The 21,244-nt window shown below is 38.5% G+C and overlaps 1 protein-coding gene across 4 annotated transcripts in view; it reads left to right on the forward strand.

Annotated features, from left to right (window-relative positions):
• SLC12A4 (solute carrier family 12 member 4) overlaps window positions 1-19,645 on the forward strand; it is a 50,363-nt gene extending 30,718 nt beyond the window's left edge. For all 4 annotated transcript variants that reach the window (XM_040571517.1, XM_040571515.1, XM_040571519.1 and 1 more), the window contains 17 exons: window positions 1,299-1,513; window positions 2,507-2,671; window positions 2,760-2,858; window positions 4,722-4,779; window positions 5,217-5,391; window positions 5,800-5,918; window positions 6,394-6,492; window positions 6,848-6,967; window positions 8,385-8,489; window positions 9,418-9,586; window positions 10,715-10,910; window positions 11,896-12,065; window positions 12,274-12,405; window positions 12,500-12,607; window positions 13,411-13,595; window positions 16,325-16,458; window positions 18,479-19,645. In XM_040571517.1, the coding sequence (XP_040427451.1) occupies window positions 1,299-1,513; window positions 2,507-2,671; window positions 2,760-2,858; window positions 4,722-4,779; window positions 5,217-5,391; window positions 5,800-5,918; window positions 6,394-6,492; window positions 6,848-6,967; window positions 8,385-8,489; window positions 9,418-9,586; window positions 10,715-10,910; window positions 11,896-12,065; window positions 12,274-12,405; window positions 12,500-12,607; window positions 13,411-13,595; window positions 16,325-16,458; window positions 18,479-18,570 (2,341 nt within the window). In that variant the 3' untranslated portion in view covers window positions 18,571-19,645. The remainder of the gene's footprint in view (window positions 1-1,298; window positions 1,514-2,506; window positions 2,672-2,759; window positions 2,859-4,721; window positions 4,780-5,216; window positions 5,392-5,799; window positions 5,919-6,393; window positions 6,493-6,847; window positions 6,968-8,384; window positions 8,490-9,417; window positions 9,587-10,714; window positions 10,911-11,895; window positions 12,066-12,273; window positions 12,406-12,499; window positions 12,608-13,410; window positions 13,596-16,324; window positions 16,459-18,478) is intronic.
• Window positions 19,646-21,244: the final 1,599 nt, after the last annotated feature.

Here is a 21,244-nt window from a genome sequence, read left to right on the forward strand (position 1 = left end):
GCTCTGCTCTGAACACAGCACACGCTCCTTGGCATGTTAAACATGTAATAAGGTTTAATAAGGTTTCTTAAACTCAGAGCTGGAGCAGCGGTTACGTGGATACATGCGTTGTACCAAAACTGCAAACGGTATTTCCTGATACTGTTGACAAGAGAAGAATGGAATGGAAATAGAGGAGTTGAGTCTGCATAATTATTCACATTTCAAAATGTTGTGACCATAAATAAGCAGTCACAACCCACAAGTGCTCCGTTTAGATATTTAGGGCCCAATGATTACAATATTTTACAACAGCAGCAGGTTTACAGCAGTAAAAATAAGAGTGTCTTTACCTCCCCCTCATTATCTCTTGTATTGTTCTTGAATGTTCCCTATCTTTCTTCCTTGGGCTGTGCTCCTTTTTCTTTTGCTTCAGTAATCAGACATTGTACTTATTTTTAATACTGGAGGAGAAGGCTTCTCTGAAGTTAAGTTTCACAGGCTTACCAATCCTAAAGGAATGGCCCTCTCTCTTCCATTTTCCTGGCTTTACAGTTTGATGGGGCCTGTGAATCAATGTAACTTATTAAAATGTCTGAAAATAATAAACTTTTTTTTAACTCCCCTTATTGGTATTTTCTGGCAGTAGGAGGAGAGGCTGAGTGAACTTTTCAGTGGCAGCAAGCTGTAATGTTGCATCACCCATGTGATGTGGAACCATCTTTGGAGATGCAGGTTAAAAATCTCCACTGCTGGGATAAAGCTATATTTGTGGATAGCTGAATCACATCAGGAACTGGATGATTTCAGCAGTGATGCATAGTATCTTCTGACAAGAAGAAACTTTGTTTATTGGGACTGAATTGCATGTTTCTAATTCTGAAGCTAAAAACTATCAGGGAATATTTAAGTGCTTCTGTACAGAAACTGGTATAATACTTTTCTAAATATTTTTAGATATGCGAAATATTTTCCATTCTTATAGTTCTATTTAACTGGAAACTAAAATATTGCTTAATACTTCACTTCCTTTGTTTAAGGTAAATTTACCACTGACATCAAAATCTTTGAATCACTCTTATGTAGCTTGTTATACCTCTCTCAGAATCGGTGAAAAAGTAGCTTTATATTTCAGACTTTTAAGCAAAACAGATGCCTAGTTTTCGTCGTGCTACCACCACCTTTCTGAAGTTGAGAGTTAATGTAGCAGACTAGAGCCGCTTGAAGCTTCCATGATAGGAAAGGCAGCTGATGGGGAAAGAAGTATTTCATTTTCCAGGTGCCATGTAATTATACTGCTTTTTACATTTCCCTTCCAGGATTTGCATGTTGGGCAACAGGACTTTGATAAGAGATCAGTTTGATGTTTGTGCCAAAACCATAGTTAAGGATAACATTACCGTGGCCTCTAAGCTTTGGGAGAACTTCTGCCACAATACAAACTTAACCACTGAGAACTGTGATGAATATTTCCTACTAAACAATGTCTCCGAGATAGCAGGAATTCCAGGAGCTGCTAGTGGTATTTTAAAAGGTATGGAAATTATTATTTTTTTCCCCTTAAAGAGGAGGCATCCAGAGCAGTTGAAACAGTTCCCTGGTGGATCGGAAAGAAGAATGGAGGAAATATTATTATGGCAAAGAACATTACCTTCAATAAAGAAACCAAAGTCTTATAATCCTTAAAAGAGCAGATGACATTTAGCTCTTGATATACAGTACTTGTGTGCTGTAAAATTAAATTTGCCTTGCACATCTCATAATTTCAGTCAGAAGTCAACTGTAATTAGAGCTATACTAATGTGAGTAAATTGTTACGATTTTTCAAAACTCCTTGTAGCTATGACTTTCCAGTTTAGACAGGTTAAAACTATGTCCTGAAGGATAAAAAACACTTGTCTAAAAATTAGTTTAGCTCCTTCTTTGCCCAGTCCTGTAAATGATACAGCTGAAAAGTGTACATTATTGAAATGAACTCTGGAGAACAGATGCTGTGTGTAGGTGCCGAGTGCTTAAAGTTCCTGTTTGCACAGGAACTGGTAATCTAGTTACGAAAGTGGACTCAGCATTTCTTAGTGCAATTTCAAATCCCAACCATATAATTCTATAATTCTTCCACTGTCTAAAGGTCATTTTTTTTCTCTCAGTTCCTCAAAAAGAAAAGTTTATGTCCAAAAATCTGGTTAATGTTGCTGCTTTGGATTCTCAGGAGTGTGTGGATATCACGGTTTGTTAAAAATACTCAGACTAATTCTAGGGGTTAAAATAGATATGAAGTTAAAAGAATGTTACATTTCGTAATTTTAAAGGAAAGTGCCTAGACCTCTGTAGATCATTCACATATATTTATTTTGTTACAGATTCCCTTGAAAGCATGAAACAGAAACTTTGTCATGTAACCTGCATGTCTTAATTTGTGTTGATCACCGAATTGCATGAATTGCATTTTTAATCTTCAGTTTAGACCCATTACAATGAGAACAAGTTTGAACTGAAATAATGCTTTTATTTTCTGTGGTGTTTGAAGACAATTTATGGAGCAATTACTTGGAGAAGGGAGAGATACTGGAGAAAGCACATCACCCATCCGTTGATGTAGCAGGCCAGAAGAACAACCTTCATCTGTATGTGCTTTCGGATATATCTACTTCATTCATGGTACTGGTTGGCATCTTCTTCCCGTCAGTGACCGGTGAGAATACTGGGAAAAGAGGAGAGGGCATCTTGGGTCTCTGAGGTTTCTTCACTCCCTTGATCTTGCATCCAAAATTTACTTTCAGGCATCATGGCTGGTTCAAACAGATCAGGGGACCTAAAAGATGCACAAAAATCCATTCCTGTTGGAACAATTCTCGCTATTGTCACCACATCACTTGTCTGTATCCTTTTAAAATTCGCGGAGTCCTACTGCGTTATAAGTGACTCACATGAATGGTTGTGTGTCTGATTTGTGGGACTGCTTTCAGGTGACTAAATTATTGTATGATTGGTTAGCAAAACTAAAAAGAAAAGCAGTCCTTGGGCTGAAAGCATCTGAATTGAAATCCTGTTGTTTTCCAACAAAATCTGGATCTGTAGGTTTTCAGGCAGGTTGAATACGGGTATATATTTTGCTTAGGATGTTGTGGACTGTTAAGTTTAGGGAAACCTTTAAACACAGAGATCACAAATTTCAGGTCCTTAAACAAGTATTTTTAGTTTGAATGACAGGAAGGAGTATATGCTTTCTTGAACATTTTAAGGCAAGACAAACCAGACTTAGATGCTTAGCACACACCCCCAGCTGGCATGTGTAGAAGTGTTACAAACACTCGGTAGCGAGCTCCATGTAGCTATGAATGACTCGCCATTTCCAGCCTGTTTCCACTGAGACTGGAGCACCTAATTTGCAAAATATGAGGATGTTCCTTGTACCAGACTTCCAGGTGCTGTGTGTGTACTCACAGGAACAGCCTTTGTCACAGTTGAAGATGGCAGGTTAAACTCTTGAGGGCTTAGGACAATGGAAGCTCTGCTTAGGAAAGTCTTTTTTTAATCTCCTCTCTCCTGCTAGAGGGATGTCTTTCAGCTTCAGGTAGCCATTGATGTCCTAAACTGCCACTTATAGAGACAGATTTTCTGAAGAAAACAAACAAAAAACCCACCCCTCCAAAAACAACCAACCAACAAACAAAAAACTTATTATGAGCAAGACCTTAAAAAAAAATAAATTAAGAGCTTTCTGAATAAATCCCACCCAAAAGTCAGCTGGCTGAGAAGGTGCCTCTTCTGGAACTTCTGCTGTTTGGAACCTGTTTTTTTTTTTTTTTTTTTTGCCAAACCTTGCAAAGCTACCAGTCAGGATCCCGGCTCACTTGTCTCAGCTTCTTAGGAGCACAGGCTTTTCCAGATGTTACTTCTGGAACTGACTCCGTAGCATAAAAACTGTTCCCTCTGCATGTAATACTTATTAAAACAGGTCACAGATGTAACCCCTGGCTTTAGTGTTATAATTTTTATAGTTCAAAACTTCTTTCATGAGGGATAATGTTATACATAGCTATTAATACGCCACCCAGTGGAAGGCTAACACCATAATTTTAAGGAGCAATCGGTTTTTCCCCTTTTATTATTCCTCTTATTTCATAATTACACTTTGGAATTGGAGGGTAGAGCTTAGAATTTAAACAGTCAAACTAAAATCACAAGATCAAAACCTTTACTGGAATGCCAGAACCAAGAAACTTGAATTATTTTATACTCCCTGATGCAGAAATAGTACAGTTTAATAATAAACCAAATATTCAAAGATGTATTGGTGATGTGAATGCTGTCAGAGACTGGAAAATGGGAAAGTGCAAGGTAATAGTTTGCTGTCCATTCAAAATAACTTCAAAGGAAGTGGTTTTCATGTAAACATCAATTTAATCTGCTACTGTAGAACAGAAATTGGTATTGAAATCTTTCCTACTTCTCTCCTTCTCTTGTATCTGAAGGTATCTCCTCTACTGTAACATTTAAAGCAATCTTAGTTTAAAAATCAAAGCTTAGGATAATAACTGTTTGTCACTTACAGTAGAAGGTATATATGAGCAGTGAGGTGTTAATTTACTCATTAGCTTTACCATGTGTTTATGAAGATGCTGCAGTACAAATGCTGTAGGACAGAGGCAGATACTGAACTTTTCACAATACTTCTTATGGTTGTTTTTATCTGCCATGTTTAAATAAATACTACTTCCTTAGCACGCTGTGTACCCAAGACTTCAGCTGTGTATTACTATTTGGAGCCTGCATAGAAGGTGTAGTCCTGAGAGATAAGTAAGTAACCATTAAGTTTTACTGCTTCAATGCTCTACTTTCTTTTTCTTTTCTTTTTTTTCTTTTTTCCTTTACTTCTGGATGCCTTTCCATCTGTAGGAGTATCTGATACTGGTTTGTGTTGGGTGTTTTAAACATTAGAGCTTTGATTTTTTTTTAAAGAACTGTGTAATTCCAGATGAAAGTATGGAATCATAATTCTGATGATAAAGCAAGAATTTTATAATAAATGGTTGAAAAAAAAAATTCAAATGGCTGAAATCAGGTTGCAGACACTTCCTACGTGTGTATTAGAACTAAGATTGTTTACAAATTCCGGTATTTCCTATTGTAGAGAATATCTAATAATATTTAAATGAAGCGTAAAACTGACCAAGAAAATCAAATATGAGTATCAAAATACTTTTTAAACATGAATGTCTTGTTCCTCTCTGCAGGTACGGCGATGCAGTGAACAAGAACTTAGTGGTGGGCACCCTTTCATGGCCCTCACCATGGGTCATTGTGATAGGATCCTTCTTCTCTACCTGTGGAGCAGGTTTACAGAGCCTTACTGGAGCCCCCCGGCTGCTGCAGGCAATAGCAAAGGACAACATTATTCCTTTCCTCTGGGTTTGTACATTTTTTATTTTTTGATAAAAGGCATTCTGTATGTAGTTATTAGCCAGTTATTTGACTTTATGCTCTTGAAAATTAGATCTATTTTTCTTAGCCTGCCCTGCGTTGAAGTGAAGGTCAATATTTTTTTTAAATGCTTTGTTTTCATTTGTTAAAAACTAGGAATATTTTTGAAGGATTTTGAATAAACATATTTGGTAGTTTCATGAAGAAGTCTAACATCTAATTCAGTGAAGTAGAGAAAGCCATTCGAATTATTTGACTCCTTGCTCAAGAAGAAAATACATAGGAAAGTTACTATTATCTAAATGGATTTCTTTTTTTCTTTATAACTTTATGAAATACTTGGAAGAAATGTGTAATATCTAATGATAAAGGCTGTAAATGCTTCTGTTTCTTCAGGTTTTTGGTCATGGCAAAGCAAATGGTGAACCAACATGGGCTCTTCTGTTAACAGCATTAATTGCTGAGCTGGGAATCCTTATTGCCTCCCTTGACATGGTGGCTCCAATTCTCTCAATGTAAGGAACAGGGTGGATGCTATAAAAACAAATGAACAAAACCCCAAAAACATGCTTTTTAGTTTTACTATCTTGATTGATTTAATTGTCTTTTATAACTATATTTTAAACTGCTAAAACTAATTACTAGAGCCTGAGTTCCACTTTTATTATTTCTATGAATTCTCTGACCTGTGGCTCTACATATAAATTCATTTGTTTCTGCTTTGGAATATTCTCTGAATAAAAAGGTTTTTGGGCAGACTGCTATTTCATTCAGGAAAATGTTATTTTTAATGCAGAATGCTGTAAAAGATATGGTTGATGTTGCAGATGCACCTAGCTTGATCCAATTAAAAGTTCTAACCACTTTATAGTGATATTTCAGACTAACGAAAATTAATGGGTAGGCACACATGATATTTTGACTAAATAATTATTGTAATTATAATCTGTAAATGTGTATGCTAAAAAGTTTGTTTGCTTGTTCCTGCAGGTTTTTCTTGATGTGCTACCTCTTTGTTAATCTAGCATGTGCAGTACAAACGCTTCTCAGAACTCCAAACTGGCGGCCCCGATTTAAATACTATCACTGGTAAGCAAAAGGCCAGCATGTTCGGTGCCTGGTCTGTGATCTGCAGCATGTGTTTTGGGAGAGCCCTCTCCATGAAGGTTGTGAACATGTCTTGCTTCTCTGGATATTGGTTCTAGACAAGGGGACATCAGTGTAATATTCTTAGTGGGCCAGACCCAAATATTTAATGGGATGAGTTTTGTTCCTACAACAGGATACTAAAACTGTGGAGGATGAGGGAGATTTACTGGAAGTATTATTTTGCCAGTTCACAATAGACAATTTTAAAGAAAAAAGAACAAGAGAATAATTGAAGTTACTTATTTAATTGCTTTTCTGCACTACTACTCACTAATATCTTTGCCTTTTCTTTCAGGGCCCTCTCATTTTTAGGCATGAGTATTTGCCTGGCACTGATGTTCATTTCATCTTGGTATTATGCTTTGGTAGCTATGCTTATTGCAGGCATGATTTACAAGTACATTGAATATCAAGGGTAAGTATTAAATGAACAGAAGAGGATAGGACGGAGATTCGATCTATTATTTATGAATTATCTCCAGCCTTTACGACAATTAGTGAAGGAATGGACACTCTCCAGAGATCTGAATTAGGTTTCCCTTAGCAATACTTATTTTTTCTTCTCTCATTGTTTTGTTGTGTCGCTGCTAGACAACAGTCCCTGAAATCTCAGGGACATACTTTATTAAGCCCCTAAAGGTGTTTGGTGAAATTTATGAATCACAGGAAGCAGAAACCCTGGTTGGGGACTTTTATTTCTGTTATCACACACAATTACCTCCGGCCCAGAACACCTGAAGGCAGCCATCTTATTTCAGTTTATTTGACATAAAGGTCTGTCTAGAACGGGCATTGAAAAGCCGATTCTGCAGGTTAGGTTGCTTGAGATTGTTAATATGTGATGGAGTCTGACTGTGGTATGGCTGTATAACCTGATTTTAACAAATGATGTATTAAAATTCCTTATTCCAAGTTTGATTATGCTTGGGAAACCTCTGGAGCAGAGTGTTGATTACAAATTAAATCCAGGAAGATGGTGGTGTCATACAGATTTGACTGAAATATTTGCATTTTGCTTGTGTGATATGTATCACATACATATATGTACTTGGTACATGTGCATGTGATACATGCTGTATCAATCCATGGAGAATGGATTGAGAGCAGCCCTGAGGAGAAGGACCTGGGGGTGTTGGTTGATGAAAAGCTCAACGTGAGCCAGCAAGGTGCACTTGCAGCCCAGAAAGCCACCCGTGTCCTGGGCTGCACGAAAAGCAGCATGGCAGCAGGGCGAGGGAGGGGATTGTCCCCTTCTGCTCTGCTCTCGTTAGACCCCACCTGGAGCCTGTGCTCAGCTCTGGGGCCTCAGCACCGGAAGGACAGGGACATATTAGAATGAGCCTAGAGCAGGGCCACAAAGGTGATCAGGGGGCTGGGGCATCTCTCCTGTGAGGACAGGCTGAGGGAATTGGGGTTGTTCAGCCTGCAGAAGAGAAGGCCCTGGGGAGACCTTACAGCAGCCTTCCAGTACCTAAAGGGAACCTACAGGAAAGCTGGGGAGGGACTCTGTCAGGGAGGGCAGTGATAAGACAAGGGGAAATGGCTTGAAACTAGAAGACGGTAGGTTTAGATCCAATATTAGAAAAATTCTTTACTCTGAGGGTGATGAGGCCCTGGAACAGGCTGCCCAGAGGAGCTGTAGATGCCCCATCCCTGGAGGCGTTCAGGGCTAGGCTGGATGGGGCTGGGAGGGATGGGGCTGGGGGCAGCCTGGGCTGATGGGAGGTGTCCCTGCCCACGGCAAGGGGCTGGAACTGGATGATCCTTTAAATGCTCATAAATAATTTAAATGCTCATAAAACTGAATGATGGCTAAATGATGTCCTTCACAGTGCAGAGAAGGAATGGGGTGATGGTATCCGGGGTCTTTCACTCAGCGCAGCAAGATACGCCTTACTCAGACTGGAGGAGGGCCCTCCACACACAAAGAACTGGAGGTACTCATTTTAGACTAATAACATGTCCTGTTGTGATTATCTATTTACATGTAAGGTTTTAATGGGATTGCAAACAGATTTTGGGAATCTGTGTGCTTGAATCTAAATGCCAAGAAAATAAATAAATACAATACATTGATATTATGATAATATTATATTAAATATATATATAAATGCCAAATCAGAAGTGGAAATTGGGGAAACTATAAAGATGACTGAGTGCAGAGGGCCATTGTAATTTGCACTGGGGGTGTGAGGAAGTCGCTGCTATCATTCTAGACTTAAAAACTGGAAGAGTAACCTACGTTTCTCCCTCTGGCTTTGTGTGTCAAGCCAGATTACAGAATCCTCCTCACAGTTATACATTGCAAAATTCTTGTCTGGCTCTGAACAAGAGGACGAGCATCTACCTTAAGAATTCTATAAATCTTTTGGAACTTGCTTAACCATAGTTTAAGAGAGAAAATAATGTAGCAGATGCGTAACGATATCTTAAGGGACAGAGAGCAAGTGGGATCTATGTTTAGGTAAAAGCATTCATGTTTCCCAATGTTTTGGCACAAGATGGATCTGGAGGGACAGCCTTACTCTTCTGAACACAGCATGCGCTCTATTTGTGCTTAACAGAGCCTTGAAAAATCAACCATGTAATAAAACACTAATGCAAGTTTCTTAAGCTGAGTACATTAATGGGTTTTATGACTGTCAAAACAATACAGCAGAACAATTCCCTCAGTGCTTCAATCTGCTTCAAATCAAGAGAAAGAAAATATTAATTAAAACCCTCCAAACGCAGGAGATACAGAAAGAGTGTACTGTATCAGAGCTAATATTCAAGCACAATTAAAGTATTGAAAGAAACAGTTTTTTATAAGTGTTTTTGCAAAGCATTAATACAAAAATGCATTCCCTTTTTTATTTTCTCCAGGCCTCAGTTGCTGGTGCTTCTGAAACTTGATGAAGATTTGCATGTAAAATACCCTAGATTGTTAACATTTGCATCCCAGCTGAAAGCTGGCAAAGGTTTAACTATCATAGGATCAGTGATCCAAGGGAATTTCTTGGAAACTTATGGAGAAGCCCAGGCTGCTGAACAGGTCAGTGCTTTAAACAAATTCCTAAAGGAAAGAGAGGGGTCAGCGGGCAGGTAATTTAAAAGTTTAATAAACTTACATGGAAAAAAGCGTATTACTAAGACTTCCATGAAATACAGTACTAGTTGAGTAGTACTACTTTTGTTTGGTAAAGAGCTTGCAAAAGTTTCAGCTGCCAATTGTAGTTTTAAGAACATAAGAAGATAAATGCTTGCAACCTATAGAAAAAGCCTGACTGCGTAAACCTCTTGATTTATAAGAAATAATTGCTGTGGGAGTTTATATATGCTGACTAATGGAGGGAAGGTGACTATTTAGTTTCTGAACATACCAAGGAACATTTCAGTGACTTTCAATTATTATAAATTTAGCAAATGTGCTGTGGTCCTTTCATCACTGTATGGTGATAAAATTATCACAAAAAGTGTTAAAGGGTGGTCTTGAAAATTTGCTAATAAATCATTTCATCTTCCTCAATGTGTAAAAACATGACATCGTAGCCCTGCTTACATCTGTGCAGCATCTGCCCATTGTTGTTTTCCCTAAAGGGTTTTTGTACAGGAACACAGTTACAAAGGAAAAACTAATTCATAGGCCTGTGGTTGAGCGAGTTTATTTTTTAAACAAATAAAGGGCATGGTATGTGGGGTGTTAGTGGTTTTGAGTGGGGGTTTAGTGCTCATATTTGTAAGTTGAATATAATAACACAGCAAGTTACATAGATATCTGAAACTAGAAATCCAAGGGAAGCTAATTAAGTGTATTTAGTAAGTTGATTGTTTTAAAATTAGAGAATGGAAAGTGAGATAAGAACACAGATATCACTAACTGCTACAATTTTTATGTGTAAGAGATTATTACACAAACAAAAAAGCTATCTTTATATCTTAGAAATAATTATATTTGGAAGGGAACCTTACGTGTTTTCAGCAGATATTATATACAATGAGTGTACGCTCTCTCTGCTGTTTTATTAAGGAAAGCAGATGAGCAGAATCTGCTCATCCACTTTGCCTTACAATGTATTTTACATGTGGACATATGAACCAAGAATTTACACTGTAATCAAATGATAGACCAAGACTTAGAGTTTCTCTTTGTTGTGAGGTTTTTTCCTTGTCTGTCTTCCAGACTATTAAAAATATGATGGACATTGAGAAGGTGAAAGGATTCTGTCAGGTAGTTGTAGCCAATAAAGTTCGAGAAGGAATTGCCCACTTGATCCAGTCCTGTGGGCTAGGTGGCATGAAACACAACACTGTGGTTTTGGGATGGCCGTATGGCTGGAGGCAAAGTGAAGATCCAAGGTCGTGGAAGACATTTATAGGTGAGTTTTGAAGGTTCTGTGTGATAAAACATTGTGCACCAAGATGTTTATTACATATACAGTACGCACTGGGGATTTCAGCAGAATTCTTGTGAAACTGGTTTTGTTTTTATAATTTTTTGTTTCTACTATCGAACATGAACTTATTGTTGAGCTGATGGAGCTAAGTCTTAGGAAATAAATGCAATCTTACAGATTTACATTCCAGTGCTAGGGTTGTGGATTTTTTTGTTTTGTTTTAAATAAATGCGATAATCTGAAGTCTTTAGAATTGCATTACGAAAGGAGTAAGTACAGCAATTGAGGTGAAGTTCATGAGGGAAATAAAATCTCTCATGTGAGACCAGCTGATGCAGTTGAGGAGAAAGGGGAAAAAAATATAGCTATGCTCTCAGGCAAAGCAGTAAGCAAATTTCCTGTAGATGATTTCTCACAATACGTTTGAAATATCACTTGTAGCTAGGAGGCCCATGAAAGATCTCCAAAGATTAATGTAGCAGCTAAAGTTCGTCTTTCTAATGAATGCTTAAAAATTACAGAGTTCAAGGGTACTGTTTTTGTGGAAAACTGTAATTTCTTTCCTAGATAATCTCTGTCCTTTCATAGGTGCTAATCTATCCATTTTAACTGCTGGAGCTAACACTGTCCTGCTATATCCCTGTCGTTCCCCTGTCATCTCGGATGGTTCAACTACTTAACACAGTAAAATTAGAACAAAGCAGATGCTTCCTCCTTGCACTTAGCTTTGAAGATCGCAGCTTTTATTTCAGACATGAAATAGGGCTTGTGTTCCTGTAAGTCTGTTTTATCCTAGCTGCATCGTTTGGCCTGACCTGTCTGTACAAGTCTTTATGTACTTCTTTTCTGTTTGTAAGCGGTGACTTTTACAGTTTGCTGACATTTGCTTAGTGAGTAACTTTTTAACTGTAGATCACTCTTGCAGAATCAGAGTTAACTAACTGTTTGTTCTTCCCCCATCTGGCAGGTACTGTTCGTTGCACAACTGCAGCCCATCTGGCTCTACTGGTTCCCAAAAATGTGTCTTTCTACCCCAGCAACCATGAGCGTTACAATGAAGGCAACATTGATGTGTGGTGGATTGTGCATGATGGGGGCATGTTGATGCTTCTTCCTTTTCTACTCAAACAGCACAAAGTAAGGAGCTAGAGAGAGACTTTTTGTTACCAACCACTTTTGTGTGCATTAGTGTAAACAAGAAAGGCCCAGGAGCAGAGCCTGTGCTGATTTTTAAAAAAAAAAAAAAAAAAAAAAAAAAAAAACGGTTATATTGGTAGGTTTCTGTTTCATGTAGCAAAGTGTTACTGGTTCAAAGGTTCTGAGAATTTATGTTCCCTTCCTCCAGGTTTGGAGAAAATGCAAAATGAGAATTTTTACTGTGGCTCAGATGGATGATAACAGCATCCAGATGAAGAAGGACTTGGCTACTTTCCTTTATCAACTTCGAATAGAGGCAGAGGTAGAAGTGGTAGAAATGGTAAGAAATTTGAGCCCATTTTCACTTTGAGGGAAATGGTGGTGTTTGATTATGACTTGATTAAAAGAGCAAAACGTGTTTCTTATTTCCGCAGCACAATAGTGATATCTCAGCATATACTTACGAGAGAACTCTTATGATGGAGCAGAGATCTCAGATGCTGAGGCAAATGAGGCTGACAAAAACAGAGAGGGAAAGGGAGGTATGTTGTTTGTGGCTGATTATTATGGGCTGCTGAGGTGGATGACACAAAGTTCCTTCCTGGTGGTGTTTTATATAGCTGCTTCTAAATTTAAGTCCTGTGTTCTAAAGCTATAAGGAAGTTCTTCTAGTGTAGCTTTTTGTTTCCCAAAATTGCATATAGTCATTGAATAGCCTGGCTGCACTTGCAAACCCATGCTAGAAATCATTTGGTTTGGGGGAAAACAATGGCAGCATATAAGCTGCAGAAACAACTTGTATGTTCTACTTTGCAGTGTAAACGATCCTCAGTGACGTGAGGATGTAAGTCTCAACTGTGTTTTAACTTTGGTTTTGCTTTGTATGGCATGTCTGGGGTTTGTCTCAATTTATAGAGTATCCTGTTTTCCTACTGAAGATTTCACTCTAGTTTGGACTGTTAGTCTGCACCTTTCATAGCCAAGTGTATTGTCTTATTTTTGTGCATGCACTTGTTCAACTTTTTTATCATCAATTTTGAGTCAGACATCCACTGTTTCAGACCACATCATGATGTGACATGGAGTCTTTTTTCTTGTATATATACAGACCTAGGCCGCTGTTAGTCCAAATTCTGCATGGCTCACACTCATCTAAACAGTTTGAAGTCAGGTTGGTATGTAAGGTTATTAGCTAGGGCAGATGTTTGACATCTGAGCTGTCCTAGACACTAAACTGACTGTACAAAATAAAGGATACAATAGAACAAAAAGTCTTTTATTGCTTAAAAAGAACCCCAGATGGCAAAATAAGCTAAGTTCACCTTGTTGTTCACGTGCCCTCTAGGCTCAGCTGGTAAAGGACAGACATTCAATAGCACGACTGGAAAGCTTGTACTCAGATGAAGAAGATGAGGGGGACCCAGTTCCTGAGAACATTCAGATGACCTGGACAAAAGAGAAATGTGATGCTGAGAAGCGGAACCGAGGCAGTGCTGTGGGAAGCTTTAGAGATCTCATCAGCATTAAGCCGTGAGTCTTGTCTGAGTCAACAGTTTGCACCTCCTGACAATCTAGTTGTGCTTTGCGTTTCTTGTCTTGTCCCTCCTAATGGTTGGTTAGACTCGTACAATAAGCACTGAGATCTGACTACTGAAAAGACAGCAGTTAGCCTCCTGAGAAATCTCTAACCAATTAAATGTGGCACACATGCCTCACTATTTTACTTGGTATAGTCAAGGTCTAAACTGGAGATGTTAAAGCCTATTATAACTTTCTTCCTGCCTCCCAAATACATCAACAAGATACACAATTAAAGAAATGGATTAATAATTCCACTGATCTAATCACAGTTAATAGAAGACCTGTAATTTCACTGATGAAATCGCAATTAATAAAAGACCGATAATTTTGCTTATCTAATGTGGAGTGTGGATGTTAAATGCAGCAAGGAAGAGGCTGTGGAGATGGTGATGAATGACTGTGAATAGAATATATGTTTGATTAAAACTCTCTAAGATGGATTTGCTTCTGAAGGAGCGCTGACATATAACAACAGCCTTAACATTGCCACGTGTGCACCCTTTGAATAGCTGGACATAAAGCTCTACTTTTGACTTTGAATAAAAATGTGTGAATGTCCTGTGACCTCTCTGATGTATTGCATCTTACATAAGAGTTCACTCAGCCAGCTTTGCACACTTGGCAAAGTTACAGATTTTTCTTCCCAAAAAATCAGTGAGAATTCGAATCGGCTTTAGGATGAATCATACATAGTTTATATACTGTAGAAATTCTGCTGAAATTGGTGTTAACTACCTGTACTTTTTCCTCTTCCATGCTTTCAGAGAATGGGAAAACTTGTAAGTTTGTTATTTAACGTAGAAGTGCCTTAAGATGGTTGAGAGGGAAGACTTCATTTTCTCAACTAAAAAGCAGGAAAACTATATGTAATTATGGAAGAAAAGAAAAGGAGTTAGAGTTAAGCAGTCTTAGCAGTGGTTTTAAAGGGAGTAGGATTAGCCACTTAAGATGAGTATCGTTATAAATAGTGTGTAACAAACCACAAGTTACACTGACAAATCACAAAAGAAAACAATTACAGGTCTGAGCCTGTTTTTTTAAGCAGAGTATGACATAAGATATGGGAAACATTACTCATTTAGAGAAGCTCTCATTCCACAACACTGCTATGATGTTATTTCTGGCAGTTTCTGGACACTAACAAACCCTTTCTCATAGCCTATGCCTTCAAATGACTGGGGAGATGCCAAATTTAAATGTCACTTTAGAGAACACCAAACCTTTAGTTTTCAGTTACTTTTCCAAAATTGTACATAGTTAATAACAGTACATTGTTTCTGGTGCTGGTTTCTTCCTCACTTCCTGTAAACATAATCTGGCACTCTGTGTTGTCCCTGGCTTTCTGAAACTGATGTGGTAAAGACAGAGGATGTCCTTGCTCTAAATAAGAACATGGAATAACAAAGAGGTAATTCAAAGTGGATAAATTGTGTTGTTAGTATAACAAACATAAATTGTACCATTGCATCTTCTGTTCTCTGTGTATATAAAATATGTAAAATACATATTTACAAACCTAAGTATTTGGAAGAGCAGTAAGGTTACTAAAGACTTTAACTCATAACATGTAAAACTGCATCAGAAAAACTGCATATTCATCTTCACTTTGTTTCTACTAATACCTTGTTTTAATATATTAAACTGAAGAAAAAAAAGTGGAGAATCCTCAAAGCTGCAAATCTATTCTTCCTTTAAGTCTATTTCTGTTCTGTTTTCGTTTTACAGTACCAGAATAATGGTTGATTTCCTTTAGGAAGGAAACATTCCCAGGCTCAGAATCCCCAAAGGATACTTTTCAGTTCTGTTCCTGCATGAAATGATGTTATTTTGTGATGATATATTCTGAAAAATTAATCCTGTACCTACGTTAACCTGGATTCTTAAAGAACAGAGGCTTGTGAGATCATGCTGCATCTGTTCTCTTCTATCTCATAACTTTTGAATCAAGTGGCTACTCAAATTAGAAAGCATGATTGAGATTTTAGAGATTATAGGCTTCTCTTGCAAATAGCCAGGCACAAAGGTTGATTAGTGTCCCAATGAAGGAAAGGTTAAAATTGTTTGTAATCATCAGTAAAGCCCCCCAAGCAGGCAGGCATCCAGCCACTTGTAGCCTATGAATGTGTAGGAAGCCAGGCTTTCTCTGGAGATGTCAACTGCTGTTCAACACAAAGACAAATCCACTCACAGAATGTGTGGATGGAGTGTGGGTCTGCCAGCTTCCTGCTGGGTTCTGCTAGGTCTCTGATGAATTTTGTGGTACTGAGCCATGAGAGGTCTGTTTGTGCCCCCATGGGAGTAAGGGCATCTGGAGAGGGCTGCCAGAAGTGAAGACTGCAGTCTCAAATGCCCGTGGTCAAAGAGCAAGTCCTTGGGCAAAGGTGTTTTTAACTTCTGATGAAAGACTGTAAATCATCTTTATAGAATGTGCTTGTAAAGAGCAGCATAACACCAACAGCTGGAGACCTAACTCCAGGGATCTTAAAACTGACGGGCTGGTGGAACCCAAAGAACTCTGAAATCTTTTTAGTACCTTCATATTGTTTGAAAAAAATTCCTGTGTGCTGATGCTTAACAGGGTATTTAGGAGACTTAGGGTATGCTTTTAAGGACTTTTTAATCATTCAGTTTTCAGGGGTATGTTTCTAACAGTACGTCTGAATGTGCTTTTTCTGCAGGAACCAATCTAACGTTCGAAGAATGCACACAGCAGTGAAGCTCAATGAAGTTATTGTTAATAGATCCCACGATGCCAGACTTGTTCTCCTCAATATGCCTGGTCCTCCAAAGAATACCGATGGTGACGAAAACTGTATCCTTTCAGGCAAGGCTTGGCCCACATACAAAATCTTTCTTTAATCTGTGCTCTTGAAGTTGTTTTGCCACAAGTGGTGTCAGGCCATCACGTGTGACAAGGTTTCTACTGAGTGGAGAATACTTATCCGTGGCTGCTATATAATAATTGCTTTAAATTTGCCACTGATTGCTCTGGAAGCCTTGAAATTGGTCCTGTCTAAATTCTTTCTTAATTTAGTTTACCAACCCCTTGCAAAGTCTCACTTTGGCAAAAATGGCATAATTCATTCGTGATTATTTTGCCATTACAGAAAAGGTTAAACAGTTTGACATCATGTAACATGGCTGAGGGCAGGAGCAAAGGCCAACTCTGAACGGTGTATGGACAATGCTGTCCTATGTACAGAGTTAGTTAAAGGCTGGGCATCTGCTTGTGGGAATGAAGTCCACGACACTGACTTGGTAAGTTAGTTCTCTGCGGTCGATGTTTAAGGAGGCATCACCGCAGGCAGTGCTCTGGATAGGGCAGTGTCTGAACTTGAGTGAGCTTGAAGTCCTTACAGAGAGGGTGTTTCTCAGGCATCTGCTCTCACATCAGAATTTGGAAGCTTAGCTGCAAGAGCAATGCCCTGGTAAGATTAAAATTCAAACCTACCTCTTCAGGCACGTAGAGGGATACTTGTACCATGCCTCTAAGCAAGGCCAGAGTTGAGGAGCTGCAATCTGGTGAGCCTGTTGGCTTGGCAATTTACTGTCCACAGCTGCTCTTCAGCCCTAGATGGGCTGCTAAGTTAGCAAGCCTTTTATTGAACCGTGCCAAAAACTATATATCGCTGAGTTGTGAATCCAGACCAAAAGATTGCAGTTTTCTCCTGAAACTAGGAGATAGTGGTGGTAACAGTTGTTACGCAACAGCCTGCTGGCTGAGGAAGGGATAAAAACACTCCTCAGCATAAAGGCGTTTCAACCACAGCTACTACAGCTCAGGAGAGATTTTGAACTTGAGGCACTGGTAACTTTGGGTGATGATGCTTATTCCTCCAGTCTTCCCTGGAGAGGCAGCTGCTGTGACCAAACAGCATGCAATATTCACAAAGAGCAACTGGGAGGGAGTGTCTGTGTAGCTTGGCGTTCTTTCACTTTCCCAGCAAAATGATCTGAGTGTTGCTTTCAAGCAAATTTATAAAGCTTGCTTTTATCCATTGGATTCCTTCCCCAACTCTGCCCCGCCCTCCCCAAACCCCAGAATTTACTCAGAACTAAGTAGCAGGTAAAAAATTTTGGGGTAGTATGTTCCTTGTCTTGTCTCCCCGATGCCTTTGTGATGAAAGCAGTTCATATTGAAAAGGAGCAATATTTTTGAAAATACGTTAGACTGGAGTTCATCTATGGCTCATGCTGAACCATGCACTAATGCAACTTGTTGTACTGCTGGCATGCACAAAAAAGTAGGTTTTGTAACTGCATCTGAGTCCACCTAAAAGCACTGATTCCTCTTTTACATAGTCAGAGGCCTATTACTTTGCAAAAAAGGGGTGAAAAGTGTGAGTCCGCTAGGGATTTTCTTAAGTGTATCTTTATGTTAGTAATATTAAATTCTGTGTATAAAATAATTGGTTTGCATTTATAAACAACTGTCATTAGTCCTATGCAACGGCCACCATCTGTATCTGTTTAGAAAGATAAATACAGATATGTCAAATTTTGTCAAGGAATACAGTTTAAACTCAGCTCTCATTTGGCATCTCCCAGTGAGATATTTCACAACACAAGCATGTAGAAATGCATTCAGCCACAAGTAGCATATGCTAACAGTTGGAAAAATTCCATTTCCCTAAGTTTTTCAAAATTTGCATGTAGGAAAGTTCCTCCTGTCTTGAGTTGTAATAAGTACAAACTAGGGGGATTGTTCAGAGATTACTTTTTTCATTGCCTACAGCATTACAAATCCAAGGTTTTACTACAATTCTGTAAGGGGGAGCTAATCACTGTGTATTCTGGTTTTGACATTTTTGTCCTTGACTTTACGGAAACAGACATGGAGTTTCTTGAAGTCTTGACTGAGGGTCTGGAGAGAGTATTACTTGTCAGAGGAGGTGGCCGAGAAGTCATCACAATTTACTCCTGATTTAGTATAAGTTTCTAATGCTGGCCTACATTTACCTTCTTGGTGATAACGGACATTCCAGTTTTAAATGGAGAAGAAAAAAAAGGTTTTTTGCCTAACTTTCTCCTCATCCAGTCCTGATCATTGTCTTTCCATTTGCAACATACATATCTTTTGGGATTGCAGTATTGTTACACCATCCAATTAGCAACATAAATTAATTGTGAAGCTGCCACCTTATTCAGTTTCTGCTTTGGTACTCCAGCATTTGTGCATGTAGTTTTACCATTAAACCTATTTTTTAGACAACACTGCTATACGCAGTATTTTTAGTAACTGTATGTAAAGTTAGGACACGAAAGCCAGTTACTGTAAAAAGATTTAAAAAGCTTTTTATATTAGGTTTGGGGGATAGAATTACATTATATAGCAGCTAGTTTCTGCTGAAGTTCAGCTATAAAGCATTTTCTAAGAGCACACTAAATTGTAAGAGAGTACTGAAAAAGCTTTTGTTTTTCTGGGTTTATTTCCAGAACTAAACTCTCAGTATTGGATAAGAATTTATACTTTTAATACATTTATTGATAGAGATTTAAATAAATTATGTTGATACAGTTGAAATTATGTATGTAGCTTGCTACAAATTATGTTGCTTCTGAGACTTGAGGTTCTGTGAGGCCAGATCCCTATTTATTTTTGTATTTATTTGTCAGAAATATTGGATATGCAGATGCAGGCTGCTTAGGAGTACAGAGATCTCACAATAAATTTGGAATGATCAATGGATTGAAGGACCAGTCCTGTGCGGTTCTTCCATGCTTTAAATTTCTTGCAGACCATCCATCAAAGTACATTGAGCATGTTGGAGTCCCATGTGTAGAGCCAGGTGCTATGCTGCACGCACAGCGATGGGATTGCACTTACACAAGTACAGGGGACCTGCTGCTTCATTCTATGCTTTATGTCCTTAGAGGAAAAAGAAGAAAAGATGACCCTTATTAACCAATAAGTCTCTGGATTTTGTCAAGCCCATTGAGTTGTACTTTATGTACAGAACATTCGTATTTTTTCAATAAAATGTTGCATACACTTTGAACCTATTCTCTGTTCTGTGTGCTGTAGTGAATTCCTTAGGAATCCTGTATTTTTCCTCACCTTGCAGAATTACTGTGGTCTGATTTCAGTGCATCTGCACAGGTGCATCCAGTACGTGCAGGGAACGTGGTGCAGAGGTGTTGGTGCTCACCCAGATGGAACAGGTATGGCACTGCGGAGTTGCTAGCTTAGTCTCAAAAGCCTGGTGGTGTGCCTAAGTGAGTAAAGGCTCCTGGGGTTGGAGTTACTGCCATGTAATAGCCGAGTATAACTCCATGCCTGTGGACTACAAAACACACAAGCTGGTACCCCCTCAAGATTTCTAGCTGTCTGGAAAAGCAGTAATCCCCTACAATGGACAATTGTGAGCTATCCTTTACTGGAAGGATTTAGTACTATGGGAAGAAAAGGTGGGGATTGACACGTTCCCCTGACCCACGTGATCCTGCTAGTTGGTATGCTAGTTCTGTCAACTCTGTCATGATAATATGCCTGGTTGGTTCCTTTGACAACAGCAGGACCAACTGTCTGTAAGACAGAAATCTGAAAAACTAGACAGACTTCTGTCTTGAATAAGAACATTTATAAAAAAACATTTTTTTATTATAGAGTTTTATAGTTGAGGCCTAAGTTTGTTCTTTCTGGGAAATAGGACATACCTGAAGGCAGAAGGATGGTATTAGTACATACAAGACCCCTGCAAGAATACTGCCAGGAAACAACTCTAGGGTGTGCTCTACTAGATGATGACGATTATTACAGAATCACAGAATCATCTACTTTGGAAGAGACCTCCAAGATCGCAAAGACCAGCCTCTGACCTAACACTAACAAGTCCTCCACTAAACCATATCACAAAGCTCTACATCTAAATGTCTTTTAAAGACCTCCAGGGATGGTGACTTAACCACTTCCCTGGGCAGCCCAAAGAAGAACAGTCTTTGCTTTGACCAAGTTTTGAAAATGAAAATTCACTTCACTCACACTTTAAAGACAATGGAAAGCATTAATAAAAAAGAAAAAAGCTCTTGTTTGTAAATAGTAGGCTACTTGTAAAGAGATCATTTTTACATCTTCAGATGACTGATTAACAGTAAGTAAGTGTACAGCAACCATGACAGCACTTATTTGCAAGTATTCTATAGAAATAATAGTTAACAAAATCATTTTATTTCTCTGACTTTTGTGGATCCAATTGTGAGATATTAACTATTTTTTCACTAAATGTAATCTTATAAACATGCTGAGAAACATATACCCTTACTCCTTATGAAATATTATGCATTTGGATGATGACTCCATCTCATAAAGGGATTTCAGTGCCATCTGCTGCCTGTGACCTAAGTAACCTGTTTGTGGCTTTAGTATGTTTTTAACATGAGTGAACGTCCTTACAGATACATTAGGTGGGGTTTTCTGATTTTGTTCTATGCAATACGGATAAAAAATAATTCAGCAGTGTATGGGCACTAAGGATTTAGGAGGCTCCAATTATATAAGGTATCTTTATATACAGTGGGTTCAAGATACATTCCTCTGACACATAGTTTACATCAAAGTGTAGAGTCTGAGGGTGCATGCTGGTGAAAACTGGAAGTAG

The sequence above is a fragment of the Cygnus olor genome, chromosome 12 (assembly GCF_009769625.2).
Source record: "Cygnus olor isolate bCygOlo1 chromosome 12, bCygOlo1.pri.v2, whole genome shotgun sequence".
NCBI lineage: Eukaryota > Metazoa > Chordata > Aves > Anseriformes > Anatidae > Cygnus > Cygnus olor.